Genomic DNA, 22,766 nt, shown 5'->3' on the forward strand with positions numbered 1-22,766 from the left:
GAGGCCAGAGGCTGGAGATTCTGCAGGCTGAAAGGTTTGGGGTACATGATCACCATGCTGGGCTTCTCAGAGACCCCAGACTTCAAGAACCCCAGGGAGCTCATCTTTTGAGTTACAGGCTCAGCCCTGACTTACTAACACTCACCCCCTGGGGGTTTTCTACCTGTTGAAGTAACCTGAGTTGACCTGGTGGCTCAGGTATCTCTCAAAAAGGAAAGAAAAGGGGGGACACCTTCAAACTAGAGTGCACACCTTGGAAAAGCTGGCCTTGGCCATTAGCTGGGGCTGGCTCGCCACCCCCTACACACACCACACCCCCATTCCTCCCCTCCCCTCCCTCCCTCCCCTCCAGCCCCCCCAGCCCTGAACCCCTCAACTCTCTCCCCCACTCCTCTCTCTCTCTCTCTCTCTCTCTCTCTCTCTCTCTCTCTCTCTCTCTCTCTCCCTCTCCCTCTCTCCCTCTCCCTCTCTCTCTCTCGCTCGCTCGCTCGCTCGCTCGCCTGTCTTCATGTCGTGGATTGATGAACGCGAATCGCGTGTAAGCGCCGCCACCGCCGGGAGTCTGAGGAATTCGCCTGGGCTGTTAGAGGAAAGAGCTAAGTGAGAGCGCGCGCTCTACCTACCGACAGTGAGCAGAGAGCCGCCGCCGCCCGAGCCCGCAGCCGGCACCGCGCCCCCACCTGCCCAGCCCCCAGCCCAGCAGTCCAGCCCGGGGGAGCCGGCCAGCTTGGGGTTCGGTCCCGGGGGGAGGGGAGTTTCGGGGATACCCGGCGGGGGAGCGTGATCCAAGGGGAGGGGGCCGAGGGTTTTCATGTACCCAGCATGAGCTCCTACTTCGTCAACCCCCTGTTCTCCAAATACAAAGGCGGCGAGTCCCTGGAACCGGCCTATTACGACTGCCGGTTCCCTCAGAGCGTGGGCAGAAGCCATGCGCTGGTGTACGGGCCCGGCGGCTCAGCGCCCGGCTTCCAGCACGCCTCGCACCACGTCCAAGACTTCTTCCACCACGGCACCTCCGGCATCTCCAACTCGGGCTACCAGCAGAACCCGTGCTCGCTGAGCTGCCACGGAGACGCCTCCAAATTCTATGGCTACGAGGCGCTCCCCAGACAGTCCCTTTATGGGGCTCAGCAAGAGGCGAGCGTGGTGCAATATCCCGACTGTAAATCCTCCGCCAACACTAACAGTAGCGAAGGACAAGGCCACTTAAATCAGAACTCGTCTCCCAGCCTCATGTTTCCATGGATGAGACCCCACGGTGAGAAGCCTTTTCTCTTTCCCCCTTGGTCTCCCGCGCTCCAGGGTCTTCCCCCCTCCCTCGCCTCCTTTTTGTCTGCTCTCGCTCGCTTTCCTTCCTGGCTTTGGGGGTCTCTCCCACTCCACTCTTGTGCCTGGGTGGGTTCCTGGGAGATTGAAAAGCTTGGCTGGGGGTGGGGCGTGGGGCGCCCGAGACATTGTGCTTGTTGGGGTGAAGGTGGGGGAAAGGTGATTTGTGGGTGCAAAGGGTTAAAAATCGTTTTCTCCATTCCTTCTGTCTCTTCTCTCCATCTACAAAGCCAAAGTTGGGGAGATGACTGACAAGGACACCCTGAGTAAACTGAGCTTATCAGTCTTTGGGGTTGCTAGCCAGTTTTCCCAAAGACATTTCCCAACGCCAGCCATCCCAAGACAGTGACCAGACTGTTGGGTGAAAAGGAGACCCTTTGCTATCTCCCCTAGCCAGGCAGAGGGGCAAGACCCCACCAAGGACAAGCATTCTGGCTCTCTGGGATCTTCACTTCTTCCTCTCAGAGAAGCAGCCTGAAGGCCACTGCCCCAACTTTTCTGTACTTCCTCCAGTTGGAGAGAAGACTGAAAGCCCGAGAAGAGGAAAATCATTGCTCAAAAAGAGAGCAGGGTCGTACCACGTAGGGGCCTCTGAAATCCAGGGGACTCAGTCAGGCTGCCCGCCAATCAAGAGCTATGGGATCTCTTGGAAAGCTGTTCAGGTCATGAGCCCCTCCAAGGGTGGCCCTTCATGGCCCAATTTCGAAGTACAGGGGGAAGCGATAACGACAAGTTCCGGCAGGGATGGCCCTTGATTTATTTGTTGGTCTCTAGTTAGCAATCAGGCAGAGCAGTGATACATACCAGAAGATCAATTATTTTTTCTTATTGGAAAAGCATTAGGCAGAGATGGGCAAGGAGGGGGCAGTGGGCACAGCCTCCTCTCCTTTAACCCCAGCCCTTTTCCTTCCTTTTGGAAGCAGATTATATCCCTAGGCCCGCCTCACTAAATGCCATTCTGCACTTGTAAACAAAGCTGCAAGGGCCAGGCTGTAGGCCTGAGGGACCCTGCAGGCTTCCTTGTCCACCTCAAGCCCTTACTTTTCAGACAGCCACATCCCAGCCCCCACCTTCACCCACCTCCCAAGGTGAAGGAAGTCAACCCAAAACATCTAAGGAAACTTTTCCTGCCCTTGCTTGCCTTCTGCTGTCGGTCTGATCGGCAGGAGGGAGGGAGAACTGGGAATAGCAGAGAGGGAACTTTGTGGGGCAGTGTTGGGGGGCGGAGCCCCCACCCAGACATAACCAGACTGGGGTTCTGTTCTGTTCAGCTCCTGGGCGGCGCAGCGGACGACAAACTTACAGCCGGTATCAGACCTTGGAACTAGAGAAGGAGTTTCTCTTTAATCCTTATTTGACCAGAAAGCGCCGGATTGAAGTCTCTCACGCCCTGGGACTGACGGAAAGACAAGTGAAGATTTGGTTCCAGAATCGAAGGATGAAGTGGAAAAAGGAGAACAACAAGGATAAACTTCCTGGGGCCCGAGATGAGGAGAAGGTGGAAGAAGAAGGGAATGAGGAAGAGGAGAAGGAGGAGGAGGAAAAGGAAGAAAATAAGGACTAAGAAAAAAGAGAAAATCAGCCCCCCCCACAACTCCCTTGAAGTTTCGTTTTATGGTAGCAGATAAATTGAGAAGTTTACGACTGTCATTTGCTTTTATAGAGAATAGAATGACACTCACAACTGTAACTACCTGTCAGATAGTTGCAGCTCTGCTTTTATTACCTTTGGCCTTCCCCCACTCTTTATTTGTCTGGGGGTTGGGAGGGGGAACCTGAGACACAGGGAAAAGTTCTGTTCCACTCCATGCCCAGCACACACTCACTTGTCCCTACTTCCACTTCTGAGCCCTTCCCGATAAAGCCTAACCCTACACACACACACACACACACACACACACACACACACACACACCACACACACTTCTCTCCACACTCTTTACACGATTCTCTGGTATTTATTTTAAAAGGGATTCCCCTGAAGATGTAGAAGATGATTCCTGGCTTTGCTTGTATGCTGGGAATTAGAATACTGGATTGACTTTTTTTTTTTAAATGAAAAGAAAGAAGGGGAAAAAAACAGGAAAGGGGGAAATGAAAGGGAAAATTTAAAAAGAAAAAAAAAGATAGCAAAGAAGATTCCCCTCCCCCATCTGAGGCTGTTTCCTTAGAAAACCCCCCTTGACTTTCTCCAGGAATCTACTGGAAATCAAGGAAATGTGGGTTTCTCTACCCACCTCCTTCCTGAGGGTTCTATAAGGACTGGCAATGGTCTCTGAAATCCTACCTATCCATCCCATAGTCACTTGGGTCCATGCCTTCCTTGCCTTGCCTTTGCTGTTTGATCTTTTGGGCCCTGGCTTCCTCTGAGCTGTGTTAGTGTTTGTGCTCAGAAATCACCATAATCATGAAGATAATATACTGATAATAAATCTTTAACATACTACCTAAAGGGAACCTGCAATAATCTTGGGGGAAAAAAAGAAAGAAAAAAAATCCTAATACAGGAGGGAGAAAAAAAGAAGAAAAAAAAAGAAAAAAAGAAACAAACCTCCAGCGTATTTTATCACTACCTATAGAAAGAAATCCTGCTTTGAGAGTATTTGTAATGCGGTTTTGTTGTTGTTTGTTGCTGCTTATTTCTCCATGAAAAAAAAAAAAACCCAACAACTGAGACTGCCTAGCCCGCCGGTCTTGTGCGCTTTTATTGTGCTTCTAACCCCAGTAGAGTAGAACTAAACTGCACTGAATGTATAGTTACTCTGTCTTGAATTTCTCTGTTTATGCAATGTGCTCGAAAGGTTAAAGAAAAACGTTAAAATATATCTATAACAATGATTTTGGTCATTTGTCTTTATGTCCAGCTATGAATGTAGATTTTGTGTCCTGAAAGCTCTGTTCCTGGTCCAAGTACTTTGTATTGTATATGTGAGTCATAATAATAAAAAAAAAAACAAAAGAAGAAAAAAGTAGAGCTAGAATGACTTGCTGTTTCTCCACAACTCACCCCATTTTCTACTCCTCCCCTCTTTATTCCCTTTCCCAGCTCTGCAAAAGGCCTACATTGATCTTGCTTTGGGTGGTGGAACTTGGAAGTGGTGTGGAGAGGGCAGGCAAAGCAGGTAGGGTGGGTTAAGAGCAGGAGGAAGAGGGAAAGTCTACTGGAAGAGAGAAGGAAGAAAGGGTACATGCTCACACCAGTCTTAAAGCCCAACAAGATTTGTAGGTGCTGGGACCTTAGTGGGAAGATGGAGCTTTAGTCCCCTGGTCTAGGCTGGGTCCATATAAAGAACCCCATGCTCCTTCTGTGACTCTGTCCCACTCCTTTTTTTTTTTCAGAGTTTTAAGCCAAGGGTGAGATGGTGGGGTTCTTTTCTGATCTTCACATATCTCCTGATTGTGGCCACCCCTTAGCATCCAGGACATTATACTGAAATAGTGGATGAGGTGGGGAATGGGTGAAGCTAAAACTGCACAGTCAAGAGAGTTTTTTGACTGGAAAATGCCAAAGTGTGAGGGTGAGAAGGCTTCTGCCTGGGGAGGAGGATAAAGGAAGGACAAATGAATAAGACAGAATCTGCACCCTGGAATTCAAATTCAACCAGCACAAGGCTATCATGGCCACTCAGCTGCCTTCTGTCCCCTTAGCCTCCGTTTTGGCTATTTCAAGCCAGCTCTTGGCTGGCTTCACTTTGACAATTGAGCAGCTTGCCTGGCTACCACAGTTGGGACTCCTGATTTGGGAGCATGGGCCTGCTGAGTGGATGGTCCCTAAGCCCAGTCACAGTAGGGCAAAGGGAATCTTGACATTTTCTAAAATAGTCGAACCCTGCTAGTAATGGGATCATTCTGGAGGGTCCTAGGCAGACAAATCTGTTTATGTCAATAAAATTCTGCTCAAACCATTCCAAATTCCAGAGATACAAGCCGGCTGGCTCAGCCAGACCAGAGGAAGAAGGGAGGGACTTCTGGCCTTCAAAAACAGACCACCAGAGACAGATATTTTTGAAGCAGATCTCTGGGTCAATGTTTTTTAACCTAGGCCCAGGCCAAGTGTTTCATCAGGGTTCCAAACTCTGGCCCCTATAAAAGGGGCTCAAGATTTGTCAATCGATTTTCCTAGCCCCCACCCCCCTCCACCCTGCCTGTGAGGCTGAAGGACAGCTTGGGGATAACTTTAAGTTGAACCTGCCAGGAAATCTGTAGAATTTGGGGTCCCTGATAGCAACCAAGTGATCCTGTTTGGCTTGGGAGACATGGGGTGTTGGCCAGGGTGGCCTGAAAACAGCATTTCACTTCCCACCAGACTCTGTAGGAACACAGAGGAAGACCCGTTTCATTTTTGTAAAGCGTGAGATTATGATTGCTATTGATAAAAATGGTAATATTCTGCCTGAAGAAGAGTGACATGATTTCCTCATCAAATGGTTCTGAAGGGCCTCGCTGCTTCCCCCCACCCCGCAACACCAACCCCCCATTCATCCCTGCCCCTGCTCAGCGATGTCCATGGCCCCAAGCCGTCGCGTCGGAGGGCGGGGTGCGTCTGGCGCCCGGCTTCTTTGGAAATGTCGGGCAGCCAGAAGGTTAGACCTAAGGAGACCCAGCGCCCCCTCGTGCATTACCCGCTCCCCGCTTTCCCTGCCCACCACTTCAGTTTTCTCGTTTGGAAAGAAAAGGAGGTTAAAAACCCGTTTTATGGGGGAATGTAATTGCGAGAGCGGGATGCGCTCTTTAGAAATGCATGCTCCTAAATGCCGCCGTCGTCCCATTACCGAAATGGGTACCATTCGGTTTCTGCAGATACGACTTTCTCCCATTCTTTACTTTTTTTTATTAGCCAATCAAAGTGGCTTCCGAAAGCTATTTGTGATTTGTGAAAAATAGTATCTTTCAAAATGCTGAGTTGAAACATCTCGCTCATTTCTGCTTGGATTTATTATTCTAATCTCAACGGTAGAGACAGGATGAAGCAGCTATTAAGTTGGGGGGCAAATTCGTTTCTTAGGATTAAAAAGAAGATTTCCGCACTTTCCCCCACTACTCTTCCATTAAATGTCCAAAAGACAAGCGGGTCTTGGAGAAATCTGGGGCGCCAAGGGAAAACGTGTGCCGCTGAGGGGCTCCCAGGGGACTCCTTGAAGGAGAGGGTGGGTTGGCTTCCCCAGGTTCGTATTCTTGACGTGAGATGCCCCCAGAGAGTGCCTGAGAAGTTACCCCTAGCCCCAATTACAGAGGACCCAGGACAGGTTGTGTGCCACAATCTGGAAGTAAAATTTCCGGTGAGTTGCCGGGCAGTGCTGCCCCATTCTTCCCGCTGCCATTGTGAAAAGCTGGGCCAGCGCTTCCTCGTCGTAATTTTTAACTACCTGTTATAAAATTTATGGGTGGGTTTGTAAAAGGAACAGGTCTCTGCATCCGGCTGAGGGAACTGTTTTACTTACTATGGAGGAAGTTTGGGGAGGGGATGAAGGGTCTTCTGTTGACTGGCGGAGCACCCAGCCCTTGAGATTCTCTTGCCAGCTCAATGCCGATCAAGGAAAGAGCTGCCCGCTTTTAGGTCTCCAGCCAGTGGGGAGTGGCTGGAATACAGCCTAGAGAATATTCTCTTCAAGGTAATTTATAATGGCCTCCCCACACTGCACTTATTACCAAAATTGGAGGTCTGGAGAAATGGGGTGCATAGACATTTAGAGTGGAAAGCAGAATTCAGAGCAGTAAATGGCTCTCTTATGGGGCCTGCAAACTCTGAAGCCAGATCCCAGATGCCTAGACGGAGATCTTTCCCCCACCTCTGAAAAAGATAGGTGTGTGGGCAACCTGAAAGGGTGAAAAGGTTTCAAAGAGCCTTCTTCCTCAATTTAAGAAAGACAGACAGACAGACAGACAGAAAGGAAGGAAGAAAGAAAAGAAAGAAAGAATGAAAGAAAGAAAGAAAGAAAGAAAGAAAGAAAGAAAGAAGGAAGGAAAGAAAGCTAGCTGGACCAAGATCTTCAGTTTTAACATTGCTATCTTATTTTATTTCATTTCATTTTATTTTATTTTTTTGAGGATTGAAAGTTACCATTGATAATCTAGAGAACAAGATGACCTGAGGCTAGAAATAGTCTTGGATTCAGGGAGTGCCATTTTGTCTGAAAAAAAGGGACCACCTGGGAAATGAAAGTCATTCTAAGGATCCTTGAAGCTGCACAAAACTCTCACCCCTTCTGCTGCCTCCAAAGGACTGCCAAATCCTGGTCCAGCTCTCGGTCCTTTAGACTCCATCTAGACAGTCTCGGTTGGGAGGGCTGCCAGCAGCCTGAGACTCCAGTTCTTGTTTGATGGGTGGAGAGTAGGGGGCTTGCCTGGGGCACTGCAGTAGAAAAGATGTGTTCTCTTTCTAGATAACAAAGGTAGGATCAGGAACGGTATTCATTTTCAGTTCCTTCATCTTGCCAACCTTCACTGCCCCAAGGCTGCAGAGCTCTGCAAAGCTTTGATTTTCATCAGGTCCAATATCATTACCTTCACTTATTAAGAAAAGTATTTAAAATTCGGGGCAGCAAGAGAAGGCAGTGGATCTTCAGCATCTGAACCCTCTCCTCTTCCCTCCCTACATCCCCTGTCTGCTCTTGTTGTGTTAGTCTAGAGCTGCCGGCCTTTGGGGAGTGGGCGGTGGGTGAGGGTGGGGTGGGGGTCGAGGGATGCTCCCTTTCTGAGAGAATTGGGTAAACATGGCGACCGTGGCGCCCATTTGCACACGCTACACAAATGCATCGCATTCCCGGTTGTTTGCAGAAAATTTACAGCTGAGTAATAAAAGTTTACGATCGACTCACAAGTTGGATTGGCCACAAGAAGTCATGTGGATTCCATCCATGAACGTGAACTTTTTATTGTGGTTTGTCCGTTCCGAGCGCTCCGCAGAACAGTCCTCCCTGTAAGAGCCTAACCATTGCCAGGGAAACCTGCGCTGGGCGCTCCGTTCATTACCAGAATTTTTTTATTAATCTGATTAATAATTATTTTCCCTATTTAATTTTTTTCCTTAGGGGGAGTTGCCGGAAGCTGGGGGGCACCTGAGGAGGGCGGGGTGGGAGGGGAGAGGCAGAAGTTGAGAGCACCTCTCTCTCCTTATACCCGACCCTCTGGCCCCCAAGGGGCAAGAGGTTCGTGGGTGTGGGGGCTGAGATCTGGCGCTACAGATGCCTCCACCCCTCCCCTCTCCCAGATTCTCCCTCCTGTCCCTGCCCTGCAACTCTCCTTAATTTTATTTGGCTTTTTTTTTAAAAACCAGGACTTTTTATTTATTTTTAAATTTATATAAAGTATATATATATATGTGTGTGTGTGGAGCTGAGACAGGCTCGGCAACGGCACAAAATGAGGAAAGACGAGAGAGACAGAGAGTGGGAGAGTGAGAGGCAGAGAGAGAGGGAGAGAGGGAGAGTGACAGCAGCGCCCGGTAAGTGTTTCCTTATTGGTTCAAATATGTAACTAATGGTCCGTAGTTGGGTGGCGGTTTCAAGATAAGGACAGCAACGGCTTGCCTTGGTTAGAGAGAAGAGGGGGCTGGTGAGAGGGTGGGCGTGAGGGTAATTAGGGGAGGTAAAATGGGAGGATGGGGTTAAAGCTGAAATCCTGGTAGTGGGGGAAATGTGTTGTCCTGACGTCGATGTGCGCCGAAGTTGGGGTCCTGGGCGGGAGAATCTTAGCCCGCCGGACGGAAGTCCCTGGTCTGGGGCGCGGGGCCCTCTGCCTGGTGCCCACAGTGTCTGTACCTGTTTATTAGCTGACTACTCTGGGCTGATGAACTGGGACGTGGTGGCCTGGAAGCTCAAACTTCAAGGCTGGAGAGAGAATCTGTAGTCTAGGCCCATTGCCCCCTAAGCAACGTCAGCTCCTCAACCCCCAAACAAACTTTCCAGAGCCCCCTCCCTGTCCGGCAGCCCCCTCCTTCTTGGAGAGCTAGAAGCCAGGCCTCACACATGCGCAGTGTGAGCCCAGGGCTGAGCCGCGGAGCAGGAAGCGGGCGCAGCTAGGCGGGCGGCGGAGCCTGTTAATTGGCAATTAGGGGGGAGGCTGGTGGCTGGTGCGCGTCAGCCAAGGGGAGAGAGTCTGCCCACCCCTGCTCCCGCCCCCACCCTGGCGCATAGAAGGGTGGGAGGCGCCCTACGCTGCGGGTGGAAGGAGTTGGGGGTGGGGATGCAGAGCTCAAAAGCCATCTTGTGCTCGGAGAAAAGCTGCCTAAATGCTTACCCCCCTCATAAGCCGGGCGCCCCCCACCCCCCCACTTGCGGCCACTCCACTCGGGATGCCATTCCAACTTCCTCCTGAGCCTTGCAGGACTGCTCTAGATTAAGACCCGCCTTGTTCCGGTGGAGGTGGGAATGAGAGAGGCCTCCGGTTGGGCGGGGATAGACCAGGCCGTGCCCCCAGGACCTGGAGGGTGCTGCAAGCCCCCCACCCCCCAGCACTTTATGGGTGGGATGGGTGAGTTTCCCACCGTAAAGGCGTCAGACTAAGGTGGTGGGTAGAGTCCTGGATCTTCCTAATAATTGGTGCTAATGACGTGTTGTATAATCTTAACCTGACACATATGGTTTCATAACATAGTAGCTTAATTTCTTCCAAATGTACATGGCCCTGACTGCATTGCAGTTTGATATATGACCCCGCCCTGCTTCCAGGCTTGGGTCTGAGGCGACCCTGTTAGTGAGAGATTGTGTTTATAAGGAGCGGCGTGCACACAGAATGCTTACACACCCAAACAGACACCCCTTAGAGTTGGGAAGGCGGCATGCTCCTGGCGAGGTCCCAGACACTAGGAGACAGACTCACACCTTCAGTCTACGTCAGTCTCACCCCCCTCATCTTCTCCTCTCCCAGAAGCTCGTCTGAGAGTCTTCGCCCAGCAGTGTGGGGGAAGGGATAGCTGTATTTCCTGTTTAAACCCAGATCTATCGCTGGGGTGGGGGGGGGCGCAGTGGTTAGAGAACCCGTTTTTATGAAATTATTAAAAAAATATAGTTCGATTTCATTCAGATCAAACCCTTTGAGCTCGAGCCTATGGTGAATCCTCCCTCCCATCCCCCCACAACCACCTTCCCTTCTCCAGCCCCCCCAAAATTCCCCTTTTGCAGTCGACATAAAGGCCTCTGAGGTATTCTCTCGGGGAAAGAAATGGCATTTTCTCTCCCCTTTCCCACCCCACCCCCCAATAGGACTGGTGTGTAGGCAGAGGCGTCTGCCGAGGGGCTAATTTCGCGTTCCTTGTTTACGACCAAGAAAAGCGCTTGGCTCTCCCCAAATGGGCCCAGCCTGCCGCCTGCTCCGGCTGCCGCGCACTCTCCCGCCGCCCGAGCCTGGTCCCCCAGGCAGATGCTTCGGGGAACCAGGCTACGGCTGACCAGGACGGGGGTCTGTGGAACCTGAAAAGGGCCAGGGGAGTACGCTGAGACAGTGGAGGGGCCCTGGAGGCCCGAACGTGAGCCTTCTCCCGGCGTACTGTGGGAACCGCCGATCGGTGAGGCCGCTATTTCTTTCTTCAGCCTGTACTTTGTCGGACCCTATCCCTGCGGATGGCCGCAATGACGTGGGAGGGGATGTTTGGGGGGGGCACACGTTTCCTTTGTTCCACCCCAAAAGAAAACAATTTTTGGAGAAGGCTGTTCAGACTAGTGTGGATTCACCTGGGATGTTAGAGGCCCCCTCCCATCCAAGGGGCGGGCCTGGGCTAGGATGGGGTATTTCTCTAGGCCTACAGGGGATCTAGCTGGACGTGCTAATAGTCATATCGAGGTGCTAGGGTGCGAGAGTACCCGTCAAAAACACCAGCTTGAGGTGTCTTTATATTTTTATTGATTTCCTGTTCCTTCTTGGCTACAATCCTACAGCCCCACTCCCCCCACCAACTTTATCCTATACCCTTCACCCCTAGACCCCTCTTTGGCAAGCCTAGAAACAGAATGCCAGTGACTGGCCCTAGTTTTCAGGTCTGGCCAGGAGACAAAACTGAATCTCAACACAGCGAGTGCTCTCCTGGACAGTTACTTTCACTTTTCTGCCCCCTGGTTCTTCCTCTTTCTGGTGCTCGAACAGAAGCACAAGAAGGGCCATCGGTGGCAATCCTCAGCCTCTTGCAGGCCAAATTCTATGTGGATGTGGCTCCTCGCTGCAGGAGAGCTCTCTGATTATCTAATAATAGCCAGTGAAGCCAAGAATAGAATTTTGCTCAAGGGCTCTTCAATGCTGAGGCCTACCTAGGTGGTCACTGGATTCTATGGATCAAGGCTTGGCAACCTCCCCAGACACCACCACCCCCCGGGGGTGGGGGGGACTCAGAAGCATTCCCTCCGAGCTTACTTTCTGGGTACCCTCAGCTCTGCCCCTTCAGAGGTTTTGGTAAGCTCTACCGTCTGTATTTCAGGCCAGGTTCCCAGAACACATGGGGAAAATAAACCCTTTCTCTTCTTGTCTGACAGTTGTGATCCCTACAGAATTTGACCTTGGTTTGGAAAAGGCAACCTTGTTGGGCTGACTGTTGTGTTCTGAAACCAGGCTTGGTGGAATTAGATATTTATTATATACTGTCTCAGATATACAGATTCAGAGGCAGGGGGAAATATATAGAGACTCATATTTCCTCGTGGTTAAATGTTTACTACCATGGCTATATTCGATAAACACCGTTTTATGTGCATGCGAAATTTTGTTAGCCTTCTCTGGCTGAGAGCGGGCCAGGGAAGCAATGGGCTCAAGGAGAAGGCCCTCTGTGCATCTCTGCGGAAATGTGTGTGCTGAAATTGGAGTATGTGGCTTCCAAAAATCCAAAGAAGCCACAGGCTTTGGCTCATTGCTTTTGCCTGAGACATACTACACCCTTCTGCTGTCTCTCCTCACCTCCCTGTGAAGTCTGCCAACTCACAGGCTCACTTCCAAAGCGAACCCAGTCGTCTTGAAAAACGAAGTCTGTGGGTTCTTTCATGGTTGTTGTGAGTCTGAAAGGAGTTCTGAATAACCAGGACTGGAGCCCTGGAGGCTGGAAGCCTCCATGTGGATGGCAAAGGGATTGTAGTGGCTAAGATGATTTCTGAGCAGGGGTCTAGGTGGCTGCGGGCCAAGGTGCTTAAAGAGGCTCCTAGAGAAGGCAAACCAGGAGAGGCATGGATACTGCCTGTGAATAGCTCTCCTTCCTTTTGCTTCCCTGGCTATTATTTCACTCTAGATTTGCCTGTCTGTAAGGGCTTATTAGAAGTTCTGGAATGTCCTATGAATACCCAGATCTGGAAATGAAGGGGGGGTGCATTTTAATCTTGTCCGTGACCTGAACCAATGCGAGGTCCACTAAGAGAAGGCTGGTGGAGGCCTCTCTAGAATGCAAGTTGGGCCCGTGAGCCTGGAGCCCTGAGTATGGGCCTCGGCTGGGAATTAATTGGCCTCCTTATGCAGCTTTTCTGGGGCCACAAAAAGACAGAGCTGACAGGAAATAAAATGTCAATGGAAAGGCCCATAAATGAAAGAGTAGACAAGAGCAGTACTGGATGAGGTTTTGTGCTACTCTCAAGACACTCGGGTTCCTGCCCAGACTTGTGGCTCCAGGGGTTCACAGCCTTTCTTCCCAGTTTCATCCTCAGAGACAGAGGGTGTGACAGAGTAACTCAGGCCTTTCTGCTCTAGCCACACCGACTTTGGGGTGACATTATCCCAGGATCTTGTCCCTCAAGCAGCCCACGGCCTCTGCCACAGCGCTGTCAGACGCCCCTGTTTATTGTGTCTGTGTGTTGTTTACTTGTTTTGTCTGCTGCCACCCTGCGTCAGAAACTCAACCAGCAAATTCGCTCGCTCTCGCTCTCGGGGAGAACAAAGTGCAGGACTCGTTCAAACTCCTTCCCCTTTTCTGCACCCCTACCTCCTGCTTTCTCATTTTCCCTTTCTGAGGGGAGGAAGCAGAAATTGTCCTAAAATAGGGCCGCCGATGTTTATGGGACAAGGGAATTATGAAGACACCATAAACCTCCGGGTGTCCTAGTGTTGAAGAGACTTCCAAGCCTCCCTTCTCTTTTCTACAGCTTTTCTTCCTTTGCCTTGGTAACCAGTTGGGTAAGAGGGCCACAGACTCTGAGAACATTTCAGCACCTCTTCTTTCTCCTCCTGGTTCCTCCATTCCCTTCTTCCTGGCTTCTCTCAGACATAGGTGGTTGGGTTTTCTGTCAGGGTAATGTTGGTGGATTCATAAAACTGGATAAAACATACCACCTTCTCTCCCTTTATCTTTTCAGCCTCCCCCCCCCACCAAAAAGCACTGAATTTAAGCAAATCCTACAAAATTAAATTACCCATTCTGTAAGGGTCCTATAAATCCCCAATCCTGCCAGGTATAGAGTCAGAGAGGTCAATGTTTGCCTTTAATTTTGCTCCCGGCTATCAAATCTAAAATAGTATCATTGCAGCTAAGTAATATTCTTGTTTCTGAAATTAATTCTCCTCTCCTCCAGCCCCCTCTTTCACGAGTATGAATTAAATGGTTCTTTCAGAGCTACTGACAATAAAGGATAAAGTTATTTATAAAGAATTGATGATGACGTTTCATTGTTGGTTTATTGTTCCAGACCATAATAACATTTTATTTCAAAGTGGGAGAAGTTAGCCCAGGAGAAGATGGGAGGGTGGAGTTAGAGGGGGGCCTGGCATTCATATATACAACTCTCGTTAACACTTTTATGGTGTTCACAGTTATCATATGACAACTTACTGTGATGTCATAAATGCCAACCAAGGTCTCCAATTTTAAATTTTCGCTAACCTCCAGAATGGTCCCAAGTCTATGTTCAGAAGCAGAGGAGAAACCAGAAAGCTGGGGGCTCCTTTGGACTAGCACAGAAGGGCATATTTACCACCCACCCACCTTACCATCCTTCCTAACGTGATGGTCTCCTGAGGTCCTGTTTTGGCAATGCAAAGTACCCTGAATATTCTGGGCCTTGATTTTTACTTCCAGACCAACTTGGGCCACCTGCTTTGCCCTCTCAAAGGGCAAGTCCCAAGACAGCCAAACTCTCCATTCTCAGTGGGGATGAGATGCTCTCCACAAGCCCCCTCCTCAGCTGATATTTCTGCTGCTTTGGCATCAAGGTGGAAGGGAAGCTGGAGGGCCTGGTCTGCAAAAGATAGAAATTAATTTTTTTCCCAGGTGAAGTCTGAAGGGGTTTTAGGGCAAAGTTTGATGGAACCCTATTGTACTTTTGAACTTTTAGGCAGAGTCGGAGAAGCCAGACATGCAAAGATGGGGGTTTGTGTCTGCTGAGGATGGTAGTAGCAATAACCAAAGCGCCAGTTAGGAAAGGTCAGGCAGAGATTCACAAAACCAGAGGGAGGAGAGAGAGTCATCAGAGCCGCTCTGCATACCTTTCTTCAATGCTGGAGTACAAAAGTCACAATAATTCCACTACATACCCTCTTCTTAGCTCAAAAGAAGGAGTCACAGCACAGGCCTGAGAGGTATTTGGGCCAAATCTCAGCACAGCAGCTGAACATGCCCCATCTGGTCCTTTCCTCCTTCCTTGCAGACCCCCAACTCCCTCCAACTGGTCAGTTTCAGCCTTGTCACCAAATACCAGCACCCATAAATGGATCTGTCAGATTTCACTCCCCCCACCCCAGTGTGTTTAAGCTTGACTTTTGAAAGGAGTGTTCCTCTTTGGAATGCACTTTATGTATTGAGGAAAATGAAAGGAAATCTTTCCCTAGCACATCGCAGAAAATCTGGGAGCCCCTTGGGTAAGCTGTGCTTTGGCATTCCCAAGCAGACCAGACCTCGTGTTCATGTTCTTTGGCCGGTGCCACTCACCGCTCTTTTTGCCATGCTTTCCCTTAGAGGTCCACGGAGATCAAAGGGGTTTGTTCACAAAACTCCAGGCATTTGAAATAGGGGTTTTTGTGAGTTTTTTTTTTTTTCAAAGCGTTTTTTAAAATGTAGTCATAAGTCAGTGGAGCTAGCTGAACTCTCTAGAACAGCAAAGCCTTAACCAAATAGTGCGATTGTGAGGTGAACTGAGTAATTATTGAACTCAGCTTTCTCTGTAAAAGGGATTTCAGCCCTCACCCAGTGGCACAAAAGGAGCCGACGGCATAACCGTTCCGTATCTCTGGAAATCAAGAACTGGAGATGGTGGAGGGGCAGGGTCCCGCAGCTGCGTGGCTTTTTAGGCAGGCGAGGGAGCTTAGAGTCCAGCCGCTCCGGCTCCAGCATTGGAGTGAGCGCACAGCCTAGGGAGGCGCCGAGCTGTAGTTGGCGTTGCCGGCCAGGAATGGAATACGTGCATCTGTGCGGTCCTCAGCTACAAACATCTTCGTAGAGGTGGAGGAGTCTAGGGAGAGAGGAGACTTGCGGAACACAGAAAAGGACCTTCCGCGAGTAATATTTTTTCAGATTTCACCAGGCTCACTCCAGACGTCTGTACACACAAATTTACTTTATTTGTCAGAGCAGAAAAGAAAGCAGAGGCAGGCAAGGTGAAGCCTATTCATGGCCACCCTAAAAGCTGAAGTCCACTCTCCCCTCATCATTTTCCCAGTTCAGAACCTCCCCAGCCTTCCCCTAGCTTAGATCTGGCAGGACTGAAATCTGGGGAAACCCCTAAGTAAGTGCCCAAGCTCGGGTGCAGCCCTTAGCCTCCAGGCCAGTGACTACACCCACTCAGGCCCAAAAAGCAGGCAGTAAATTCCTCTCCTATAATTAGTGCTCCTGGAAGGCATGTGTTTTGGATTGGGGTGGGGGGGGGGCTAAAGCGGCCAGTGGCAACTTTCCCGCTTTATTCTTTTTCTGGGTTTTTATATTCTGTTTATGAATCCAAGAATTACAGCTCCCAAAGTGAAAATCTGCTCTTGACACCTCTAAATGCCTAATTCAGAAGGCCTAAGGCCCAGGGCTTTGCATAGACCGGCAGGCCTAATGGGGGTGTGGGGGGTGGCTTCGCTTGTTTTGGTGGAAACAAAGGGCTGAAGCCTCCCTCCTTCCCAAGACTTGTGCATATTTACAGAGCTGCACTGCAGTTTTAATAAAACATCTGTTCCTGCTTCTGCTGATGAGCTTCCATAATTGTTTTCAGACAAATTTAACAGGAAAATATAAATATATTTAGAAAAATTCAAGTCCCAGCCCCTCCCCCACAGACAGCCAATCTTTTGCCAAGGGAAGAAGGAGCACAAAATGGGAAAAGGAAAAAAAAATATTACCCCAAGGAGGGCAGATCCAACTCATCTGACCCACTCTCCCCCTTGGAGCGAATCCTCTCAGTAAATTTCAACTTCATAATTAAAGGTCTAACTAGAGGGAATAGACCTTCTCCCTTTAGGAATAGAAAGGGGTGCAGGAGAGTATGGTGAAAGTTAACTTTCCCTAAAGTCCTTAGATGGAGGGAAGATATTTGTGTTTCTGTTCCCCCTGGTCTCCCCCTTCCAGCATTTCTGCCTTTTTCCCCCAGCAGCTGGTTTCTGTTCATTATAAATCGGCGAGACCTTTCAGGATCTGCCCTCTGTTTAGGAACGTAATAAAACACTTAACTTTTCCGGGCCCTGAGACTTACATTCTGCTCCTCAGGTCGCCCACCCCTGAGCACACCACCTTTAGGCCCCAAAAGGGAATCTCCCCAACTTTGGCGGCCCTTTAATCTCTGGAGGGAGGGGCTCCAGGAAACTCGGGCATCTTTGCTAGGGAGCTGTAGCACATGATTCCCCCCAAAGTCCCCTCATCACTCCCTCCCCTACACATCCATAAAAGAAAAAAAAATTAAATATACAAAAATCCACACCCATGGAAAGCAAAACTTCATTAAGACACCCTATCTTCCATCATTCAATTTGTTTTACATTGCAACAATTTAATATCTTGAAGTAAGTACCACTGACATGATTTATCCCTCTAGCAATCTCACTCTGAAATAGGAGGGGAATTTACTCTTTCTTGCCGTGGCTTTTGCTACCCTCAGGGCAGACAGGAGGCTGGGAACTTTGAAAGAGGTTTCTGGTGTCCAGGGGTGCACTTGCCTGTTCCCTAGCTCAGCCCAGGATACCCCACCTCAGTTTTCTCTCCTCCTACCTCTTGCCCTGTAGGGGGACTGGAGCCCCAGCCAGCTGTTGGAAACCTCTGTCCAGGCATGCCATGAATTCAAGTACAGCTGGATTGGAAAGCAAAAAGCAATACACTACTGTTGTGTTTAGGGGTAACTGCTACGTTGCCCCCAGATGAGATAACTTCAAAACAATCTCTTATTGAAAGCTTCCTCCTCTACCCTCTTCACCTTGGAAAGAAAATAGTATAGTCAAAGGGTACGAACTTCAATAATTACAGAGATCTTCCTTCCGCTCTTCTAAATTCCAATCAATTCCCCTCCTTTTCAAAGGCAGGGGCTGGATTTTTAAAAGCCAACACAAGTTGTCTGGCAGTAAGACTCCTCAACCCCCTAAAGGGGTTCATGTATTAACTAACATTTTGTCTGCACCAGCTCCTACACACTGTCTGCTTTGGGGTTCGAAACTTTATCCCCCCACCCCACCCCCTAGTGACACTCCAGGGAGACCTTAACGTTACAGAAGATGAATAAACGAGTTTTTTTCCCAGCACAGTCCCGTTTATGGCTTTATTGCTACCCATTGATTACTCTGCTTTGTTACACAGAAGGGAGAGATCATAAAACCCGGCGACATCCGGGTTCTTGTTATAGTCAGTCTCAAAAAAAAAAATTAGTGAGGGGAAAATATGAGCTTTCACTGCTTCCTGTGTATACCTCACCATCCTCTCTTTGTCAGCTCCAAGCATTTCCAGCCTGTGTCGATATCAAATTCTGTTTGGATTAATCAGAGGGAAACCCCAGCTGCACACCTTCTGCTGTTTCGGTTCACTCACTGCAGCTCTCTGTCGCTGAAACATCTACAGAACTGCTATTTCCTAATCTCCTCCTCCCTTTTCTCAGCCCCAAGGTGGGGGAGAAAATGGAGGTAAGGACTGAGAATCCAGAGGTGACTGGGTGAGGCAAGAGACCAAGTGTTCCCCAGGAACCCCTTTCCTAGGGTCTTACAGCTCAGGTCCAGGGGCACCTCCTTTGGCAGGGCAGTGAATCCAGAGCAGATAGGGTCTTCTGACCTGAGCTGGAGCTATCTGTTCATTGGAGTACCACCAAATTTCCTCTTTCGGGTTGCATCCTATGTGAATTACACCACTGGCCTGGCCTGAGCTGGTTCCAAATCATAAATTCTCACCAACACAAACAGGAGTTGATGTCTTTAGAAAGAATCCCAGTCTCTCTCTCTCTCTCTCTCTCTCTCTCTCTCTCTCTCTCTCTCTCTCTCTCTCTCTCTCTCTCTCTCTCACATAATGCTTTCTTTGAAGCAAAAATGTTGCAAGAGTTTCCCCAAAAGGTAGGACCTGGGGAGGAGCAGAAGGCTAGGAGGCAAAAGAGAGATGCTGCACACTTCAGGCTCCTCCCTGTACCCTGTAGTCTCACTCATACCCTTTAGATCTATTTGCTTCCTATATATTCTCTAACCCAAGACTCTTAGCTACACTGCCTTCCTCTGTTTCTGGAAAATTCTTTTTCCTTTTGATTTTTAAAAATTGTTGGAAAAATATGCTGTCTAGTGATGGGGACTTGCTTCGCGAGTGTCAAGCCAGAATATCTTCTAGAATTTCTGGGAACCTCTTTCTACTGGGAAGGATCTCCTCAAATGAAGCAACCAGGATTTAATTTTAGAAAAGGGTCAGATACAAAGATGAAATAGGTCTGAAAACAAGGATTTCTCTGCCCTGCGGTTGGCCACAGCACAGCAAAGTTAGCTGGGGTGGAGAGGTTTTCTGGGACTAGACCTTTCCTTAAGCTGGGAACAAGGCCCTGCTTATAGACCTGCATCCCACCCCCAACCAGTTAATATATGTATAATATATATAATATATATTATATATAGTAAAAGAAATCCAAGTCTTACTTTCAAAGCACATACTTAGTCTCAACTAGGGAATCAACAGAAGCAGAAGCGATTTTTTTCCCCTTTCTTGACATCTGGCTTGCGATTGGCTGGAAGGGGGTCAGCTGACTTTGTCATTTTGTCTGTCCTGGATTGGAGCCGTCCCTATAACCATCTAGTTCCGAGTACAAACTGGAGACAGAAATAAATATTAAAGAAATCATAGCCCGACCAGGTAAAGGCAAAGGGATGAATTCCTACTTCACTAACCCTTCCTTATCCTGCCACCTCGCCGGGGGCCAGGACGTCCTCCCCAACGTCGCCCTCAATTCCACCGCCTATGATCCAGTGAGGCATTTCTCGACCTATGGAGCAGCCGTAGCTCAGAACCGGATCTACTCGACTCCCTTTTATTCGCCACAGGAGAATGTCGTGTTCAGTTCCAGCCGGGGGCCGTATGACTATGGATCTAATTCCTTTTACCAGGAGAAAGACATGCTCTCAAACTGCAGACAAAACACCTTAGGACATAACACACAGACCTCAATCGCTCAGGATTTTAGTTCTGAGCAGGGCAGGACTGCGCCCCAGGACCAGAAAGCCAGTATCCAGATTTACCCCTGGATGCAGCGAATGAATTCGCACAGTGGTGAGTTTTACAGCTCCGAGATATAAATTAAATAAACTGAACTGGCTTTATGACCGGCTTCCCTAGAAGAACGGGCGGAGAGAGTTTTTTATGGCCCCATAAAAACAATCACGCTCGTCTCCTCGCCGACACCGAGACAGGGCCCCCTCTTCAGCCCCCTCTGCTCGCCTCCCGCGCTGGCTCGCAGGGGCTTGGCCCCCTCGATCCCTGACAGATTGGAGGGCTCCAAGGGGAGCTGAGGGGGTAGGAACAGGGCAGGGAATGAGGGGAGAGGACAGAAGGTGGAGGAGCCCCACTAAAGTCTAGTTAGGCCGGAGAGAAGGGAGGGAGTTAAGAGTGGGCAAAGAAGTGGGGGAGAACTTTCCAGGGAACTAGAGTGTTGGGGAAGATGGGGGGAGCCCAATCCTTGAGAGATGGGGTCCTTATCCCCAGTAGTTTTTTTTTTTTAATCAGTTTTTAGACAGCCAGCTTTCTGCCTGGTTTTTGCCCCGCCCCCCAGCTTTCTTTGGGACACACATCTCCCACCTCGTGGGAGAACTGAATGAACTTGGGGTTCTGGCTGAACCCCCAGTGGGGGTGGGGCAGAGCAAAAGGGCGAAGGCTGAAGCCCGAGAAGGCTGCGAGCTGTGGGCCAAGTTGAGAGGGTCTGGACTTTGCTAGACAAAAATGTCTGCAGAGGACGCCTTGCTGATTGTTTTTAGTGTGTTTTGTGCCCGGATCTCTAGGGGTCGGTTACGGAGCGGACCGGAGGCGCGGCCGCCAGATCTACTCTCGGTACCAGACCCTGGAACTGGAGAAAGAATTTCACTTCAACCGCTACCTAACTCGGCGCCGGCGCATCGAGATCGCCAATGCTCTGTGCCTGACCGAGCGACAGATCAAAATCTGGTTCCAGAACCGCCGGATGAAGTGGAAAAAAGAATCTAATCTCACGTCCACGCTCTCAGGGGGTGGCGGAGGGGCAACTGCCGACAGCCTGGGAGGAAAAGAGGAAAAGCGAGAAGAGACAGAAGAAGAGAAACAGAAAGAGTGACCAGGACTGCCCTTGCACCCCTATCTCCTCCCTTGCTCATCCCAGCTCCCCGAATCACACACTCTGTATTTATCTCTGGCACAATTGATGTGTTGTGACTTCCTAAAACAAAACAGGGAGTCAAACGTGGACCTGAAAGTCAGCTCTGGACCCCATCCCTCACTGCACAACTCTTCACTCGCCTCTTCCTCTAGCTCCCTCGCTAGTTCCTTCCTGGCTTGTCTGCAGGCCCCTTTCCCTTGCCTAGGCCTAAGGGACCTGAACCTCGCTTCAGATTCCACAGATGTCCCTCCAAGTGAGCCCTAGCCTCCCTCCCCACCTCCCGACGCCCTTCACCCCCGCCCTCCCGCGCGGAGAGCTGGCTCCGGGGCCTGGGGCCTCCACTCCGGGGCCTCAGGGCCCGGCCTGACAGCCGGAGGGCCGGAGGCCTCAGGAGGGCGCGCCTTGGCTCCGCAACAACCCCCAGGGCCTCTCCCCAGTCCCTGACCGGCCCCTCTGCCCCAGCAAATGCCCAGAACAGGCAAATTGTATTTAAAGATTCCTGGGGGTCATTATGACATATTTCGAACTGTGACCGTTTCTGTGTGAATATTTCTAGCTGTATTTGTGGTCTCTGTATTTATATTTATGTTTAGCACCGTCAGTGTTCCGATCTCATTTTAAAAAAAAGGATTTTAAAAAAAGAGGGAAAATAACAAAAAAGCGAAAAAAGTGAATGACGTTTGTTTAGCCAGTAGGAGAAAATAAATAAAAAAATAAACCCCTACGTGTTATCCTCCTGTATAAATCCGACCTCTGGATCCGTTCTCGAATATTTAATAAAACTGATATTATTTTTAAAAGTTTATAATCCGCCTGTCTGCTCATTCGCCCGCCCGCTGACTTGCCAGCAGAGCTCTCGCGCAGCCTGCCGCCTGCAGAGCCCCCAGCCCTCTGCACTCGCCTGCCCCGCAGCCAGGCGCTGAGCCTCGGTCTCCGGGTTCTCTTGACCGCGATGGGTTTCTGAGAGGCCTTTGGGACCCTCCCTACACGGAGCAACACACACCCCGGAAAAGAAAAGGAGGAAAAGGGCCGCCTGGACTTTCGCTGGGGGCGGGGAAGCTTGAGTGAGCCGGGTTGGGCTCCAAGCCCCACGCGGGCCTTTCTTCCTGCCTGTAGCAGCCAGGGATTTTGGCTTCTGAGCCCTGAGCCCAAAATGCGAGAAAAGGAGCTTGATCCGAGCACTAGGGTCGCTCCCACCCACTGCCAGCAGCACAGGGAGAAGGAGGACTAGCAAGCAAGCCCTCAGCCCGCCAGGCCGGCTGTTGTGAAACCTGTCTGAGGCGCCCTGGCAATACAAGGACCTCAGGAGTCTGTCCACAGGGACTGAGCGATCCAAGGACGACTCGAAAGAGAAAGACTGGAAACTGAGTTCTGGCGTGTTCTGGGACTCCTGACCCGCCAGACAAAAGTCCTTCTTCCTTACAGCCCCAACCTATCTGGTTCCTGACTCTTCTCTCTGCAAACCTGCCTGCATGAGGGGCACAGTAGGATCCCTAACCCTTTCTCAGATCCAGACTTCTTTCCCCAACTCCTAACCTAGAAACCTGAGTGGGCCTAGGAGAGAAGTGGGGTGGGAGGTCTCCCGGAGGGGGTAAAAATCAGCCTGAGTTTTCCAGACTCTCCAGGTCCCTGCCACAGCCCCCCTCCAGAGCCTCCACCAGTGGGGGCGGGGGTGGGTTCTGGCAGAGGCTGAGAGTTCCTGAGGAAATGCAGTAAAGAGTAGGGTCTGGAACTAAGAAGCAGGGGATAGGACCCAAAGGTTGAGGAAACCCTGGC

At 50.0% G+C, this 22,766-nt stretch overlaps 2 protein-coding genes and 1 long non-coding RNA gene across 12 annotated transcripts; 2 read left to right on the forward strand and 1 right to left on the reverse strand.

Annotated features, from left to right (window-relative positions):
• Window positions 1-822: 822 nt before the first annotated feature.
• Hoxc8 (homeobox C8) lies at window positions 823-3,388 on the forward strand. The gene is given in 2 exon segments (NM_001177326.2): window positions 823-1,258; window positions 2,598-3,388. Coding segments are annotated over 2 exon segments (729 nt in total). The 3' UTR covers window positions 2,891-3,388.
• A 4,822-nt stretch (window positions 3,389-8,210) lies between these two features.
• On the forward strand, window positions 8,211-21,798 carry Hoxc6 (homeo box C6). 10 transcript variants are annotated; one of them, XM_087555793.1, is made up of 3 exons: window positions 8,211-8,770; window positions 19,570-19,915; window positions 20,617-21,798. In XM_087555793.1, the coding sequence occupies exons 2-3, from the start codon at window positions 19,762-19,764 to the stop codon at window positions 20,946-20,948; spliced, it is 486 nt and encodes a 161-aa protein (XP_087411919.1). In that variant the 5' UTR covers window positions 8,211-8,770; window positions 19,570-19,761; the 3' UTR covers window positions 20,949-21,798.
• Window positions 14,187-15,674, reverse strand: LOC148005003 (uncharacterized). Its single transcript, XR_015626071.1, has 2 exons — window positions 15,410-15,674; window positions 14,187-14,465 (listed from the first exon to the last, which is right to left on the reverse strand). It is a non-coding gene; the product is annotated as an uncharacterized LOC148005003 (long non-coding RNA).
• Window positions 21,799-22,766: the final 968 nt, after the last annotated feature.

This window comes from Rattus norvegicus, chromosome 7, assembly GCF_021556685.1.
Source record: "Rattus norvegicus strain SHRSP/BbbUtx chromosome 7, alternate assembly SHRSP_T2T, whole genome shotgun sequence".
NCBI classification, from domain to species: Eukaryota; Metazoa; Chordata; class Mammalia; order Rodentia; family Muridae; genus Rattus; species Rattus norvegicus.